Raw genomic sequence first — 18,314 nt, forward strand, 5'->3', positions numbered from 1 at the left:
TAAGGAAACATTTCATAATTGTATTTAATTTCAATGATTATAAAATACTCCCAGCAAAAATATTCTCAGTTTAAAAATCTGTACAATTCGGTATTGTTCAAAAAATAACAATAATGACTTAATATCTCTGCAATGTTTACTCTGTCTGCATTTTAGTGGCACGATTCCAGAGATAGTTTGAAAACCAATGGTAATCTCTCACATCTGTCTCTATTAGGAATATACTCTTCCAGATGAGGCTTAAGGCTCAGACTGTGTTACAGATAACATTTTCAGTCATTGTGAATAATTACATTCCAGTGGGTTTGTATAACATTAGTCCATTGAAATATGGCGATGTCAGCACTGTGCTCTTGAACATGAGGAATATAAACACAGCAGGATAAAGCTGTCAACAAGAACAATTCCATAGAAACACCTCTTAGTGTGCAGACCTTGCGTTTTTTGAAATCGAGTCAGCAGTAACGCCAACAAGAAGAAAAAAGTAGCAATATTTAAAATGAGGAACAGTCTTATATAGGATGCAGAGATTAAAGGGTCAGTACTTCTGTCAGTAGAAACCATAGGAAGTTCCTTGTATTTCCGTTGCTTAAAAACGCCACTTTTCCTGCCTTTGGGAAGCCGAAGGTCGCTGTAGTCCAGAAAGGCCCTGGCATCCCCATCTGCTTCCTCGATGTCTTCATCATACACGCGCTTCATGGCCTTTTGCCGTTCCTTCTTTTCATTGACCTCAATCTGAGCAAAAATATCTGGGAGTCCATCTGAAAGTTTGTCAGCGAGAGCTCCTTTCTTGGAGTTTTTGTTCCTGTTTTGCTTCCTTTTGAGGGTGAACATTTTCTCGATGATTTCCTCCGTCTTCTTCTGGTCTGAGAAATCTAGGAGGCGCTCGGCCGTCTTCCTGAAGTTATCAGTGTTGAGCACGCGAGCCAGGATCTGTTTCTGCAGCTGCTGGAAGACGGGCTTAGCATGCTGGAGATTGTCCTCCACGAAGTTTGCGTAGTTGTTGACCTCAGCCGGCGAGCTCTCCTTGACCCCCGAGGCTTTCTCAAAGACAACCTTTTCGTGGTCAGCCAGCACCATGGCAAAAAGAGGTTTGCTTGTGACTTCCCCCGTGAGGAGGTAGACTGTATACGTGTGTTCACTAGTGGCCAAGTAAATATCTACTCTCTGGGCATCGCTACGGATACTGAAACTCTGGACATCCATATCAGGGCCAAAGAAAATGAATACTCCCCTGGAATTTGGGTTCCTCAGTGGGAGAGTCACATTCACATAGTTAGACCCATTATAAGGATACCCACGAGGATAGTTTCTGTATCCTAGAACCCCTTTATCACTGTATCCAGTATCATCCATCCAGAACATTTTATATAATCCATCTCTGTGTCTAATAAATGCTCCATGTACACCATCTTTCACAGTCTCCTCAAAAGGCAAGTCAGTATTATGGAAATAGCTACTCATTAGCCCTACTGGGCTGTCGCTCTCCAAATGAACGTGGTCTACCAAGAGCAAGAGCTGAGGTTGCAGAAGGAGCAAGTTCCTTTGGAAGCTCTTTATCTTCAGGCCAGGACTGTAGGCCCCCCTTCCCTCCCCTCGAATGAATACCATCCCGTTCCTTTCCAGAGCTGCCACTACCTTGCCCTGGCAGTCTGCAGCTGCCCCTTGTTTATATTTCAGCCACTTCGACGTACAGGCTTCTGTTACCTGCCCTTCCCAAGGGGCAAAGCAGCTCTCAGAAGCCGCGGGGGAGAACATAACGACGTTGTTCAGGAAAGTGTACTTTGGTCCGTATAGTGCTTCGGTAATGAAAGGTACACCGTTGGGTGCGAATGTAAAGGAGTTTTGGTCAGGATGCTCATGGCCAGCATTGAAGTTTCTCCACCCTTTTATCCAATCTTTGTACTTATTCCTGTGCACGATGTCAAATATGGCACGGCCTCCCAGTTTTCCCGATTTGAAGGAGAGGAATGTTCTGTTGATCCCTGCTGGTAATGCACTACCGTAGGTGACCACTCCCCAGTCCTCAAAATAATGCAGTCTGGGTTTCCCAAAGTCTGGAGGAGCTGTAGAGGTCAGATTTGGATTATACCTGCATGATCAAAAGGGAAAACAATACATAAGACAACATACATAGATTTTTTTTTCCCCAAAGAAAAAAAAAATATTTTGGGGATTCATATTACATGTGCAACAGTTTAAATTGACATTTGTTGTATAAATCAAAATTTGGGGAAAAAAAAGCTGCATAAAAAAGAAATTGTACAAAATACAACGAATTATTAAAGGACCAATGAAATCCTGTTCACTGAGTGAGATGCTAGGATTGAATTCCCTTCAGTGTGTTCAGCACATAAAGAAAATTTACAACCAGAAAATACTGCTCAGATCCCTTTACTCTTTATACAATTATACTTGCATTCACAGGGCATGCCTTTTGTGATAAAAAGCTGAGGAAAATCTATCAACGACTCCATTAAACTCTAAAAAATAAAAACAAATTAAGGACTTTGAGCAAACAATTACAAAATTTGTGTCACAAAAATTACACTTCATTCAGCTAAGCTTCCTCACAGAAAAACAACCACAAAAAGTAACTGGCGTTCAAAATTATTGTAATTATTTTTTTTTTTACATTTTAGGACTTCCATTTTTTTCCCAATTTTATGGATTTGACATGACGCTAATTAAAACACATGTGATTTTACAGTCTACTGAATGACGATGTATTTCTGCATTCAATGTTATGCTTAATTTGAAATGTATAACACACAACAAATGTGCTCCTTCACTGCCTGCCTGTTTGAGCAGTGACTGAGAGCTACTGTCCCAGCTGTAGTGGAAGCTCACCAGATGAATTCTGTGTGAAGAGTGCACCACCTCTGTCCCTTCCCTGCCTGCCCGGGCCCGTCCACTACTCTGTTCTTACGGATCATCTCTGCAAGCCAGTTGCCACTGCCATTGCGCATGACATAGCTGTCCAGGAAAACCAGCTGACTCTCTGGGCCGTAGAACCAGTTGTAGTTGGAGTCTGCAATAGCCACACTTCTTTGAAACCCTGGTGAAACAGAAAAGATAAGAAACAAATGACACTGATTTTTAATAATACAGGTACTGGAATGTCCCTCAATGAGGTGGATCAGTCAATACAGTCAATTTCAACATACTGTATTTTAAATCAATTGTATTTAACTAATATAAATACAGCTGCTGGTAAATGTTAAATATTAAAAGCAAAAATGCACATTAAGAGATACAACATAACTGCTGTATGATCTAATCCACTATGTTAGTGCTGGTTTACACACTCTAAAGCTTCACACTGCTACTGTATGTTTGCTATGATGGGATATCAATTTTTGTTTTCATTTCAGAGTTCTTCCATTGATATTCATTGGAAGCATTTGCTCAGGCAGATTTTAGCTCCACACTTGCCTTTGTCCAGTCCTTGAGGAATTCACAATGGCCAGACTCTAGATGGCCAGGCAACTGACTAAAACCATTTCTGACAGATGATTAAATCAGCCTTCTTGGGAAAGGTATGAAAAATAAAAATATAATTGTATTAATAAAACTTATTTATAACATTGTATAATTTTAACCTTGATTATATTTAGTTTTTAAATAGTTTTTAATCCCCACACTGAGTGCACTGAGATTAGCTAAAAATAAAAGCATTGGTCACTCTCCCTCAAGAATAGTTTAATGGTAAATGAATACAATCTTTGCAATCTCAACTAGCATTTTCTTCTGAACTAAACCCAGTTGGACTTTTCTTAGAACTCATTCTATCCTTGTTATATTAAATCCTGCTTAATTCTTACCATGTGGGACTTTTACATTCATGATGTTCTGTTCTTTGTGGCTCTGTGTTCTTTTTCTCTCTAAATATTGCTCATGGACCAGAAGTGAAGCATAAGAAATACTTTTTCCAAAACCATTCCAGGATCACAGTGGCTAGGATTGCACAATTCTAAACAGCAGTTCCAGTGGGTTGTTCCAATACATCACGCCACAGTATTTGTACAGAAAAACATGCAAATGTGTGGGGCAAAAGGAACAACATTAAAAATATTATGTTCATGGCATGAAGTGTCAAGCCCTTTCTCTAAACATCAAGCATGCGTGTTGTTATTTCTTTCTTGGAACCTGTCCACTAGTGAGGTAAGGTTGCTTCTCTTCTGCCTTCCCTTAGAGATTTATCAGAAGGTCATTTGGAGGTTAGCCACAAGCAGGCCATGGGGTCAGTTCTTGGTGTTTAACAGCCTGCTTTTAACAGTCAGTATATTGTGGCAAAGCAGCAGACACATTCTGAGTCTGCACTTCTAATTACAGTAAAAGCTGTGTTTCCTAAGTCACAATACCAGTTTTCTCTTACTCACAAACATTTAGACCAAATTGTCACGTACAGTTCTGTAGGATCAACAGAGGAGAACATTATTATGATTATTTTTTTCTCGATTTAGAATCTGTTTTGCTCAGTATTGAGAGGGTGAAACTATGGATTTTAAATGGGATCTCCTTTCACTAAATTTTGTGGCAAAACAATTACTGATAACATTATTGCTGTGATGTTCAAGCATATCACACATTTATTTTTAAAAACCATCCACATGTAGATTCTATTTTGTCAACTCTGTCACTGGTGTAGTGGTTATTTGAAACCTTCTGTACATACAGTTTTTATTCTGAAGTCTGTGTAAACCAGCTCTAACAGGGATATAATTCTCTTTATAAATGTATTGTACTGTACATAAGCAATTGATATTAATGTGGGGGGAATTTAAGAGTTGATTTTTTAAATGTACAGTATACTGTAAGCATGTTTTTATCAATATCGTTCCTAGAAGATTAAGGTCTTATAAAATTTATCATATAACCTATAACTGTTATACATTTTATTCTGCTAGAAAACCATGACATATTTTAGCTTGAAAGATCTGCATGTGGCTTAGCTGTGCCAGACTTTTACATTTTATTTTTACTCTTTTGGTACTTTGAGCACTCTTTGGTTAAATCCTGTCACTCCTGTAACTTGGCATCCACTTGGGCAAAAGTCTGATCTTCCAATTACATCTGGATCCATGATTACAGGCAGTACTTTACTATAACTTGGCATTTAGTAGAAAGATTCACAAGACAAGGCATGGCATGCTGACTCCTATTTTCCATAATCATAAACCATAATCATAATTCATATTCCAGCTGAAATATTTAATAAGGATGGTCTTCGCTCTTTTCAAGACTTATAGTCTGAGAAAGAGTTGCAGCATGGTTCCACTTTCATTTTTAACGTATGTCTCTGTTCCGCAGTGCATGACTAGAATCCAGAATAGTTAGTAAACTAGATTTTAAATACTAAATTATGATAATCAAACACTGTAGAAGCTGCAGAAACAATTAAAAAATGATTAATATAAAATTCTTGACAGGGCAAACACCTGATTAATGACATTAAATGAAGACAAGTTCAGGGCATTGAATCCAGGTACTAAAATATTAATGATAAATATAAAATGGGAACTCCTGAGCTTGAAAAGGCGACTTATGAAAGACTTAGGTGTTTATATTGCTAAGCCATTTACATCTTCTAGAAAATGTGCAAAATCAATTCAAAGGAAAACTAAGTGTTACGATATATAGTTAAACGGTAGAATTGAGATCAAGTGATGTTATCTTAAAATTGTATAATGTCCTAGGAAGACCTCATTTAGGATACTATTGACAACTTTGATTACGACATTATTGAAAAGATATTTCTGCTCTGGAATCCATGCAGAGAAGAGCAACTAGAAGCTGTTCTGGGCTTAAGGTAATGTCCTACACTGACAGGCTGAAGGTATTGAGACCTTTTTTTCTGAACAGCAAAGACTATGAGGGGACCTGACACAAGTAGTCAAAATTCTCAAAAGGCACTGACAAAGGCCACCCAAAGGAGCTCCTCAGAACAAACAGTGAAATATGAACCAGATGTCAGAAAAAGACACTATGTAGAAGTGTAATTAATACCAAGAACAGGAGGCCCTTCTTTACTCAAAGGACATGGAAACAGTTCCCCATCCATGTTGTAGGAACCAGGATTCTTGCAAGAAATAACTGGAGAAGATCCTTGGATTAATTAACTACTAACAAGCAAGCAAGTTGAATGACCTTCATTTGTAACCTTTCTTACATTCTTATAGTAAGCCATGGTGGGCAATGTTGTGCAACACCCAATCCATAATCGGCTGGGTGTCAAGGATAAAACAAAGGTATTGGCTTCCTCTATATACCTGTATATTTTTGTATTAAGAGGCTTCATACAAATCACTAGCAGCTGCTAATGTTTGGAATGGGGATTTGAATGTGACAGAACAGTATCTTGGAATTTTACCTGGGACAGTATATAAACTTGGCTTTCAAAAGTCTTCATCATTCACTTAATGTTACTTCAGAGAGTGTATATGGATCGTTCTTGTTGCTATCATTTGAGGCTTGTCCCTTTTACCTGGAGGTATCTTTTTACCTATTTGGGAGTGTCCTGATGTAGTTACGTTTTGCACGACTTGTTTCTTCGTCTTTGTCCAATTGTCTAAACAAATATAATCCTGCATACATATTAAGTGTTACTTACACTCTTGACATCTCACAGCAGCAGAAACAAATAGATCTAAAGCCTGTGGGAGCATGGAATAAGCTAACAAGCCACGCTGCTGAAGTCAATACCCTGTCTTCTTTCAGGACACAGCTGGATGAGATTTTCTGATCAATTTGCTGCTCACTGCCAAATGAGCTAGATCAGCTGAGTGACTTTATTTTTGTTTGTACAGTGTCCTGACAGACGTTCAAAAGACATTATCATAGTGTTTGAGTTTCCATACTCCTTACTGGCCTTATTCAAATGAAGCTCTCGGCTGCTGGGATACGTGGTTGCTGATGTACTTAAGTTCTTATGACACAGTATTTCTGTGACAGTGATCTGCTTTTATTTTAGGGGTCCCAGGAATAGCAAACTCAGAGAGGAATGCCTCTTGTTGTGGGAGGACCTGAGGGGGAAAGGGTATCTGTGGTATTGCTGTTATTTGTTTTGTTTTGTTTTTTAAATCATAAAAATTTGTTCACAGAAAATTGGATTAAGTTTGCTTTCTAATTAACAAATAAAGCAAAAAAAACAAACAATAGTCCAGTATAACTATTTTAGTATTTTAATATTAGGAGCATGTACATTTTGCAAACAAATAGATTATCATTACACCTTATAATGAGCAAAAACGCAAAGTAAACTCATTTGGTCATTTTTTTGGGTGGGGGGGCACGTTTTCCTTTCCTTTTTACCTTCACATTAAAACACTAACTGCTGCATTTTTTTCTTTGTTTCTTAAAATTCTCCTGCTATTTATCTTTTAAGTCGTCGTCACACAATAAAGGGCAGCAGTTACAGCAGAGTGGGCTGGAGAGCAAAGGGATTTTCTGCATACTGCATATTCCTTCTCAAAAATGTTTCGGACTGTCAGAAACCTGTTAAAACCAAATAACTGCAAGACAGATGTACCTAACGTTTCCTCAATTTTCAAAGTATAAATATTTTCAGTCATAGGAAAAGCATCTTCTGGTATCCTGAAATACATTTTAACTATGCAGTGCTAACTGCGGTTTATTTGTTGAATACAATTCAATCTATACAACAGATATCATCTCCGATGTTTTATAATATATTATATGTTATATAATATGAACTATAATATGATTTTACTCCTTGGTGGTGTAATAAATGTCATTAAATTCCCCTAAGACTTACTAAATTATTATGGCATTTACTTTCAATAACACCAGCAACTGAAAACATATTAGCTATGCTTGAAGTTCAATATTTGCAATTACCATGCATTGGCATCTAAATGCTACAGAAGTATGCAGTTACATTTACTTCAAGACAAATCCGGTGATTGAAAATGTAGGGAGGATTAAGTCCAAGTAATGGAATATGACCTACTTGAATAGCTTTATCACTATCATTTTAATAATATTCAGATAAAAAGTGTATCGCACCCCTGCTCATTATTTAGCACTTAGAATGAGGCAGGAAACTTCTGTTTTTAATTCAGTGGAACTGTTGGAAAACACTGTGCTGACCGAAAAACGAAGGAAAGCACATGTATTATGTTATAATTAACAGGCTCTAACAGGCTTCTCCCTCAATTAAAACAATACCTAAAAGTTTAAAAGCAGAACATATTCTGAAATCCACTTAAGATGCCCAGTCTGCACAACCACAAAATTACTAGTATTATCTCATTTCGTGCACATTCAGAAAGGTTAAGTGTTGCCTGTTGTCACTGGAGATGCCTAAACAGTAGAAAGCAAAGACTTGATGCATGTTTAAGTACTAAATTCTTCATGTTATTAAAGGAATTTCAAGCATATTTGAATACAAATTAAAATCAAGTAAAGTTTGATTAACATCTAACAACTCCACTCAGGGACGATGGATTAGGGAAACAAATGAGCAATCATGCAGATCAGTATCACTGCAGGCAGTAGGTTTGCCACTCAGAAACACCTGACAAACAATCCCAGAGGAAAATAAAAATAGGAGAGAGATAATAACAGTAAGGGGTTTTACCTGGCAAAATAGTCCTGTATAAGAAGGCGAAATGTTGCTTGAGCCAAGGGTGATGAAAGTGACCAATTCCAAAATGTCGCTGTACAAGGAACATGTACTGAAAAAGAGATCTACTGGTGTACGTCCCATAGGCCACCCCCTCATACAAGGATCCATCGGTGATGTCCTGCAGCAGAACCAGGGACTTCTCCATGATCGCCAGGACCTGCTTCGTCCACAGGTAGGCTTCCTGCAGGTAACCTGCGACAGGGAAAAATAATCTTGGTCACTTTGTGCGATCTACTGTCTTCTTACTATATTGGTGTAGTGTTGTGTGGGCAACACATCAGGAGAAGCTCCCAACAGTTTATTACCCTTCACCCTGAAGCGCTGCAGAGCCGCACTTGTCCCCAGGCCCCTTCTCACATTTCGTCTTTCCCAGCCCACCCTTTGTCTCCTCTTCCTGTTCTCCCTCTCTCCTCTCCACACCTGAAGGAGGCTCCACAGCCCAAATGTTTTCGTTCTTTTTGTTTCGCCGAGTGGAATTACCAGGTACTGACCTGTTCCATTTTTTTATATTAGCCGCACTTAATGCCCAGAACTACAACAGCAGATAAAATTCTAAGACTCAACGTAGTAACCACTCAGATGGTGGGTATTTTTATTAAGTGGGGAATTTCTGACATTTGAATACATCCTCGTATTATTTAGGCTGCATCAGCTTTTAATTGAGCAACAACACTGGGGCATATCTGACTACACGTGAATTTTTGCTTTTAATGCTACAGTTGTCATTAGCAAAAACATTTTTTTAATAATTTCTCAAAATATCGCCAAAGCGAATGATCTCCAGTATCCTCTAATTGCAACCATTGAGTTTGTTGGAAGATCAGTGAAATTATTTTCTGATAAAGCAACAAATGAATAAGGTACTGTTCACCGCAAGACTTTATAAGCAGACAGAGCAACGTATGAATTCCACAGATTGTTACCAGAAAAAAAAAACATGAACATTAGATAAAGGAAAAATTACAAAATCGGCTTCAGAATGGAATTTTTTTGGAAACAGATACAAAAATGAATTTTTAAGACTGTATATACAGTATATTGTATATTGCCAAAAAACTTCCATTCTGAAGCCGATTTTGTGGCAAATAGACACTTCTGGAGTGCAGAAATACATACGATCACATACTGTATCTTTGCCTTGCAGTGGAAAGTACACAACAATGAAAATACATTCAGAAAAAGCTGACAACATGCTGACAACAAAAAGAAGACAACACATTTCTTTTCTTGTTTGTTTTCAAACAAACTGGCTATGGAAAAAGCTCATAGAAAAAGCTGTCATTCAGCGAATTCTGACCATTTGGGGATTTTAAAAACTCTCCTCTCTATAGTGTGCTTATAAGGTTTTTTAAGTTTTTAAACTTGTTTCTCTTAAGTACTGTACATACCAAAAAAGTGCGAAAAAACACATTAACTGTTAATATTATAAGAAGCCTCTCTAGGACTGGCAGTAGAGAAACGCAACAGTAAAAAATAGTACATAATTTATTCTTTCCATTATTTTTTATTTATTTGACATATTTTGGGAAGGCCGGGAAACCGTTCCAGGTCCTGTCTTCATAAAAAGTCATGGAGTGTTTTTTTATATACTTGTTCAATCACTCTTAATTTTTATCCAAGATAGCAGACATTTTAGAGAAGACCTAGAAAGAGACATTTACATCCTAGGTGTGCCACAACTAGAGAAACTGACTTGTGAAAAATGACAATAAAATGCTTGTTGTTTTAGTTCCTGTTTGTTCCTGGATATTTCTTTCTAACATGTGTACTGAGTAATATTACCTTTATAATTATAAAACAGACAAATAAAGGATCTGAAGAGACAGGATGTCCAAGGGGTTCCCTTGAATTCAAAACCCCCAACCAGGCCTGTACTGCACATATTTTCCAAGATAATTCAAGATATTAAAGGGCACATCCATTCCAGGAGGACACTGACCTTGGGTTCCATTTAGGGGAGGAGGTGTACAAACATAACCAAATGATTGACGTGCTCTACGAGCAGCCCTCTCATCGCCTCAGGGATGGCCTAATGGATTTATAACCCAGAATTCCCTTTCCCTTCTTGGCACTCTTCTGCAAATCAACACCCACCAGCACTATTCTTCCACAATATAATGATGCGTATTATAGGCGACAACGAAACAAGGTGTGAAAAGTAATTAAATGTAATCTGGCTGTTCCAGCAAGGAGGGGGATTACCGCTTTTATCACCAGTATAAAGTGTTAGTCATCGTAGTAGAAGGTGTAGACAAAGCCGTTCTATAGTGGAATCTGGAAAACACCTAACCAAAGCCTGAGGTTTAGGCTTACATTTTGCACAAAACTGTAACAATTCTGTAATGACAATTCATTACAAACTCAGCCTGAGTTTCTTCCCCAACCCCCCTGCCCCCAGTTTCAATACATTCCAATCTTTATGTTTGAAAGGTTTTCTGAATTAATAGTACAGCCTATAAATGAAGGCTTAAAGCTTCGCTAATGCAACCCAGCAGAACATATGGGATCCAGCGTCCTGGATTGACCTGCACCAACCACAGCTGGAGATCAAAACCAACTGCGGGCCCCTAATCCACACTGCCCAATAATAAGCCTTTTTTTAGTCCTTTGAAGATAATGAGTCACAAAAGACCTACAATCAGTTTGCACCCAAGAGTAACAGGCCCTAATTATTCTCAAACACTATAATGAGATATATCCCGATTTGTTATGGTCATGCTGAGGGCTTAAAGCTCTTAGCAGCTGGAATGATCAACACTAAACCTTGAGGGCTCTTCTGCACTAATTGTTAAACTTTATGCAGTATTCATAGAAGTACCGTAAACAATCTATTATCTACAGGATTTTCTTAACTGTACAGTTATCTTGTAGAAACGTGCAGGGGCATGTAGTAGAGGAATTGCTGGAATGCAATTACTCCCCAGGCTGCAGGCCAGTATTTTAGTCTTAAGTAGTGAATTGTGACTCAGTATTATTTCTTGAGCGGCGCTTGTGCTAAAAAAAAGTAAGCATGTCACAAAAACACCACAATTCCTTTATTTACATGCAAGATCTTGGTTTTCTGCCAAGCTACATTTTTTTTTTAACAGGCTTGTTGAAGTGCTTTCTCTCAAGGCCTTTTAAGGCCTTTTAAGGGTTTACATTTACACTTTACATGAAGAAAAGCTATTCTTTGGCTATGAAACCATTTTATAGGTCATTACAGATTTAAAAACGTTCAAATTTAAATGGTGCTTAACACTAGTTAATAAAAGGAGATTCCCGCCAGTTATGATGTTGTAGTAAATCAATGTATCATCCAGGATCATTGCAAGTGGTTGCTCATCTCAATGACTGCAGTTATTTTTAAAGGTGCACTTTGCTGTACACACCTTCCTCTTCTAATAAAGAAGTGTTTGATCTGAAAGTTTATTCTCCCGTGCTAAATTAAAAACACAGTTTTGGGGAAAATATTCTTTTTTCACTAAAAACATCTGGAACCAGAACGAAATTTGCTTACCACTGAAAAATCTACCAATGTACAGTAGATCATAATATCTTATCAAATTCTGAATGATGAATTCATCTAATGAAGTTCAAATGAGAGTGCTATTACACTTTGTGCCACATCAAAGAGAATCAGGTTTCTCAGAATCCTTTCCAAACATATCTAGAACAGATTCAGCCCAGAATTAAAGCCTCTGTTACCTATTTCATGCTTTCCCCTTCAGCAGATGTTCAGTACCATAAATTTAGTTTCTTCAGCCTTTACAAGTGATTTTGTTTTTGCTAATCCTCAGGAACAGAGCAGGCGCACTCATGCCAGGGCAGGGAGGAGCACCAGAACAGAATGACCCTTCTCTTAGATGTGGTAATGCTAGCCAGTCAAATCTACTGCACAAATGAACATTTACTGTAGTGGAGTTGCCAACTAGAGAAACACTGGAGTGAAATGGAGATTATTATTAAAAATATAGACAAGGCCGAAGAGATCTGTACCATACTACCCCCATATCATGTGTTCCTGAGGGCACAGGGCACAATTGGGGGAGTCTTGTCAGGGAGACTCGTTATTTAAAATCTCCAAGTAGCCAAATGATTTCTGTGAATAAACTTCATGTTAATCAACAATGGTCAAGATTCTTTCAATTATTCTTCCAAACAGTATCCCAAGACACATCATCATCTACTGGAGGTACAGGATGTGGCTTTTTCAGGAATCAGTGATCACCAGTGTCCTGTACGAGGACTTCAACAAGTGGGTATGAAACGAACAGACCAGTATTCTGCGTCAGAGGTGAAAGAAAAACTTATTCACTTTGTAAAAAATAAATCACTTTTGCACCTAACTTTTGTTGTCACGCTTCCTAAGTCCCTCACCAGAAAGCCACCTGCAGCCAAACCCATCCTCAATGTTACACCCCGTTACCCCTAGACACCTGGGGTCGTAACAGATACATTTCAGGCGTCTGCAAAATCCGGCCCGCTGAACTTTTCTGACTGGCCCGCGGCTCTCATTACTGTTTGAATCTCGAGGGTTACTCTTTGCATCAGATATTGAAAATCTTCCGCCAGTGGCTCTGCTGCTCTCTTTCAGCACTAACGGTCAATTGCAGAAAAACACAAAGCATTTGACTTTTAGCCCATCAGATTAGCTTTAGCCTAGGTTACATACGCCTGTGCTACAACTGATTCTTACCGTAAATACATTTGGATTTTTGTTGTCTACTGTGATTGGCTCAGGCACAGAAATGACGTCTAGTGTTTGCTATCTTGTTTGAAAGCAGGTCATGATTTCAAACGGTTCTAAAAGTTATAACTGACAAGAGGCTAACTGTAAGTTATTCCTGCCATGTCGAAAAAAAGAAAGATCGATGCGGAGGGTCGGAAATTCAACGGAATTCAAATTCAGGAGAGTACTTTTGTGTCCCCTGGAAAGAAAAGGTAATGTGTCTTATCTTTCAGGAAACAATAGCCGTGATTAAAGAATACAATCAAAAACGGTCTTACGAGACAAAACATCACGCGAAGTTTTCGGGATACACAGGAGATGGATGGAGGGAAAAATTAGAACAGTTGGAAAAGTCGCTTCAGGGGCAGCAAAAAACTGTTCAAGAAAAAATTTGAAGATAATGTTGTGGCTACCCGAGCTACAGTACTTATCGAGTATCACAGCTTCTAGCAGCAGCTGGCAAACCCTTCACGGACGGGGAGTTTATTCAGCAGCGTATGCAAGAGGTCGTGGAGATGTGCCTGGAGAAACGCGACCTATTCCAGACGGTGAGTTTATTGGATTTCACTCCGGTGGCCCAGCAAGGCTGGTAAAATTTTTTTAGTGGCCCTTGCTTTAGTTTTGCCGACCCCTGGTTTAAGGGAATATCCTACACTGACAGGCTGAAGAAACTGAATTTAGTCTTGAACAGATAAGACTACAAGTGGACTTGTAACAAGTATTTAAAATTCCTTAAAGGCATTGAAAATGTCAACCCGGCAGATTCCTTTGAAATAAAGTGAAACATGAACCAGAAGAAGAATCTGAATGAGATCTGTAATCGATTAAGTTCCAGCAACCGAAGGATTTAGATGGACCTGCTGCTCTCCTCTTGATTATAACCTTCCTAATGCTCTATGATCCAACAAAGTTCATGTAGCTTTAAGTGTTCTTGAATGTTACAAGTCTTTCATAACAAACTGTAGGTCTTCATTTGTTATTTTTTAAATGAAAAATTTAGAATGATTCAATGCAATCATAGAAGGAATGTGGCATTTATGCTTACTCAACTTCAGCACAATAGTTTCATTTATGAACCTTGTGACTAACACGACTTTTGACACAGAAAAGTTTAAATAGAAACCAGACTAACCACATTAATTAACAGAATATTGCATTTAAGGGTATTACAACCTATTTTTACCATTACAAGACATTTCCTTAGAACTTGCCTCACTCTGTTCAAGTACATAAAAAATGTAACTTCCCTGCTGTTATGCAATTTTAAGCATTGTTTTCTTTTAGCTCAGATTCTATGTCTCTGGGGATACAGCTGTCTGATCAGGTTATCCGAGGGAAACACTGCAATGTGGAAGAAATTTTGGATGTTTTTGTTTATACAGATCTGCAATTAAATCATGAAGAGAAGAAAAGCCTCATTCAAGCATGAGAACTATTCAGTCTAGGCAGCTGGACAAGGACAAGTTTTTTTTTAATCTAATCCTTCTCACCACAACCTCCTGAGTGGTTCCACAGGCAAAGGAGCACCATTGAGCAGAGTCTGAGGTTTGGGATTGCCCAGGCATGTACAATCGGCTCTTGGGCAAACCCGCTGACCTCAGCGGTCTCCCTCAGGTCTCTGTGCAACGAGGGGTCCTCCCAGCTGCGCTGCATCTTCCCTACAGGGGAATGTGCTTGAAGGCCACTGGGTCGGAGGAGCACGCCTCCACACTACCTCCCTGCTCTCCTGTGAGAGGTCACAGCATTCGTGCCCGTTAAAGAGATGTGAAAAGCACACATCTGATAATCCTTGAAACCGTGTGCGCAAGAAAAAGACATTGCGTGGTATGGTCTGAAGACGCGTTTCCTCTGAACCTTAAATTCAACTTGTTACTGTATGTGATTCTGCAAATACTGACAGACGTCCAGTCTCATTGCATGTACGATTCCCTGCTTTAAGGACAAAAGAGCTTCATTCATTAGGACTGAGACTTAATGACGTTACATGGATCAAGAACAGCACTGCAGAACACTGGAGAGCACAGTGTGATACTCCAAACACACAGGTAGCTGGCTTGAATGACAACCCCTTACAGTGATTTTTCAAAGGTTTACATAATATTTGACCAAATTCCTTCCTCTGAGATGTCTGTAAAATTACATTATACTTGATTTTTGATCATAAAAAGAGATACAACACATCCAGTGTGATCTGGGAAAGAGATCAGGAATGATTAAGATGTGGTGCCAATTTATGTAATGCTATGTCAATGCCTTCTATTTGATGTTCAAATTTGTTTAAAACGTGTACACAAGAAACATTCAAATGTAAAGAACAAATGGTTAAGAAAGAATGAAGGCTAAGGTGAAGTGAGTCATTTTCAACACTCATTGGGGGTTCAAAGATGCAAGACTATCAAGTTACTCAAAGAAAGAATTTGCAACACTTTGAAAAATAAAGTTAACCACATACTGAAAACTGCTTAACTGAGAATTTTATAATATAGCCATCTGACAGGCTAGGCTAGAGTGGAAAGTTTGTTTTCATTATTCAGACTTATATTAACTTCTGAAACTGTTTTACCACACTCTAACAAAAGGACTGCTGAAATTTGGAACTTGGTACTTCCATTTTCTACAACTGTTTCTTTTCATTTAGTGGATTAGGGTAACAATTCCAGTTTTTGATAATACCAAAAATATTTGTTTGCCAATGTAGACATGTCTAAGTAGACCTTCAGAAAATGGATTATATTCTGGCCTACCATTTCTCTTTGCAGTTATTAGGGCAAACAAAACATCTGTTGAACATACCTGACAATCTTCACACAAAACCATACAACCACTTCCACACCCATACGACACAAATACAGTAGATTTGCTCCTTTATTTTTTCTAATTTGCTAGCTCAGCAGAACTACACATGTATTCCAGGATGCATGTGTCTCAACAGGCTTTCAAATGTAATTTAAAGACAATAAACTAATTTCCCGTTGATAGAAATTGTACAAGTTTTTTTTAAACATACTGTAACCTTCCCAGCTGTTGGTATGTTGGAATTGGATACTTGTGTTAACAAAGATCTAAATACCAAGGTAATACGATGTAATAAGGTTAAATCAAAATCTTCAAATGATTGACTTTTTTTCTTAAAATGCTGCCACTATAATAATATATATTTTTAAAACACTTGAAAGCATCCAAGCAAGTACCATTGTCATGAAATAGTATAGTAATGTGGAAGCAAGGGGATGGGTGGAGTTTATTATAATAAGAAGGAAAGAATACACAGTACAGTATAACAGCTGCTTGTATCTTCATTAATATGAAAACAAAGAGATCCTATCAACAAAAGATCCTATTATGAAATACTGTCTTAAAAAAAGCAACAGTTAGATTTTTTATGTAATTTTTAATGTCATGAACAAGTGTCCAAAATGGCAGCATCAAGTACACAAAGTAAATTCCTTGTACATAAAATGTACCAGAGACAATCCTGTTGTGCCAAGGATGACACATGCGAAATGTACTGGACTCACAGTAGTTGAACAGGATGATTCTGTGGTACAGACTACATAAGGACAAGAGACCAAAATGGCAATCACTCTCCTGGCAATAAGCAAATCTCAAGTTCACCACAGAACAATAGTGTGCAGCCTGGGCAAATATTAACTTGCCACATAAATACACTATCTTGATGCTACAAATTTTCAGGCAGGATTTACTGAGAAAGATTTTGGTTCTCTCTGAATGGCATCCGGACAAGACATAGATAATGTGGATCCCTGCTTCATCATTCATCATTGCAATAATTTACTGAATACTGATTTTTACCCCAGAATATCTCAAAGTACTTTAGATACCAGAGTGAACCCACTTCACCCACCATGTGCAACAGGCCATTATATACTGTACCAGCAGTCCCACTGCAGAGCAGATCAGGTAAGGAATTGGGGAATGGCATCACCAATCAAACTGATTCTAAAACTCTTCTAATTCTGCTCTCCTTACTGTTCCCCAAGCCCGTCTACATTGTATGGGTGACAGGGCCTTCTCCTGTTATGACCCCAAGCTGTGGAACTCTCTGCCCAAGGATATCAGAGAGTCACCTTCTCTAAACTCCTTCAAATCCAGACACAAAACCCTCTTCTCTAGAAAAGCCTTTACTGAACTGGTTCCATTCTTCACCCCTCTGCCTTTCCTAGTACCACCATCCACGGTCTCCTCTATATATTGTAATTGTGTTTTATCTTGTGTATTCTTCTTATTTATTGTTGTTGTCATCCTGTAAAACACTTTGAGAAGCCACCTTTAAAGGTGCTATATAAAATAAAGTTTATTATTATTATTATAAAACTTGAATGGAATTTAGCCACCGCCCAATCAATGGCATCCAATGGCAATTCATTCAATGGTAATCAGAAATCAATCCACACTGAATTCACTGAATCCGTGGAATGGCTTTATAATCCAAACAGCTGCTATCTTAAAAACTGCAAATTAAAGTCATAAGATTGGAAACTGCTACTAGAATAATACTTACAAAGCTCGGAGGAAAAAAAAGTTTTAGTTTTTCCTTAAAACCAAACTGTGTCATGAGCCACATTTTGCCACAATTTGTGCTGTTGCAGGATTCCAATTTTTATATAAATTTGTACAGTACAACAACATGATGCACTATATATATTTAATATGTGGTTTCTTAATTTCACCCTTTCAACAAAAAATGAACACAATTAATTAAAAAACACACCAAAAGCCTATAACTGAAAAATAAAAAACAATAGCTATGTCTAGTAGAAGTATCACAAATGAAATCTGCAGTTATGGTCAGAACTGATATCCCCGTCAACATCTTTCTGCAACATCGTCATCTGAGACGACCAGCAATTTGCCCACACCATATTTGTCAAAAGCTAGCATCAGAGATAGCGTGATAGTGATCTTTGATATCTTGAACACAATTCAGAGTCA

The 18,314-nt window shown here is 38.1% G+C and overlaps 1 protein-coding gene across 1 annotated transcript in view; it reads right to left on the reverse strand.

Annotated features, from left to right (window-relative positions):
• The window catches only part of dse (dermatan sulfate epimerase), a 30,798-nt gene continuing 12,484 nt past the window's right edge, over positions 1-18,314 (reverse strand). Inside the window, exons 4-6 of the mRNA XM_088909720.1 lie at positions 8,603-8,842; positions 2,851-3,058; positions 1-2,092 (exon numbers count right to left, since the gene is read on the reverse strand). Coding sequence (XP_088765846.1) covers positions 340-2,092; positions 2,851-3,058; positions 8,603-8,842 — 2,201 coding nt within the window. The 3' untranslated portion in view covers positions 1-339. The remainder of the gene's footprint in view (positions 2,093-2,850; positions 3,059-8,602; positions 8,843-18,314) is intronic.

Source organism: Atractosteus spatula, chromosome 2, assembly GCF_055471065.1.
Source record: "Atractosteus spatula isolate fAtrSpa1 chromosome 2, fAtrSpa1.hap1, whole genome shotgun sequence".
Classification (NCBI taxonomy): Eukaryota; Metazoa; Chordata; class Actinopteri; order Semionotiformes; family Lepisosteidae; genus Atractosteus; species Atractosteus spatula.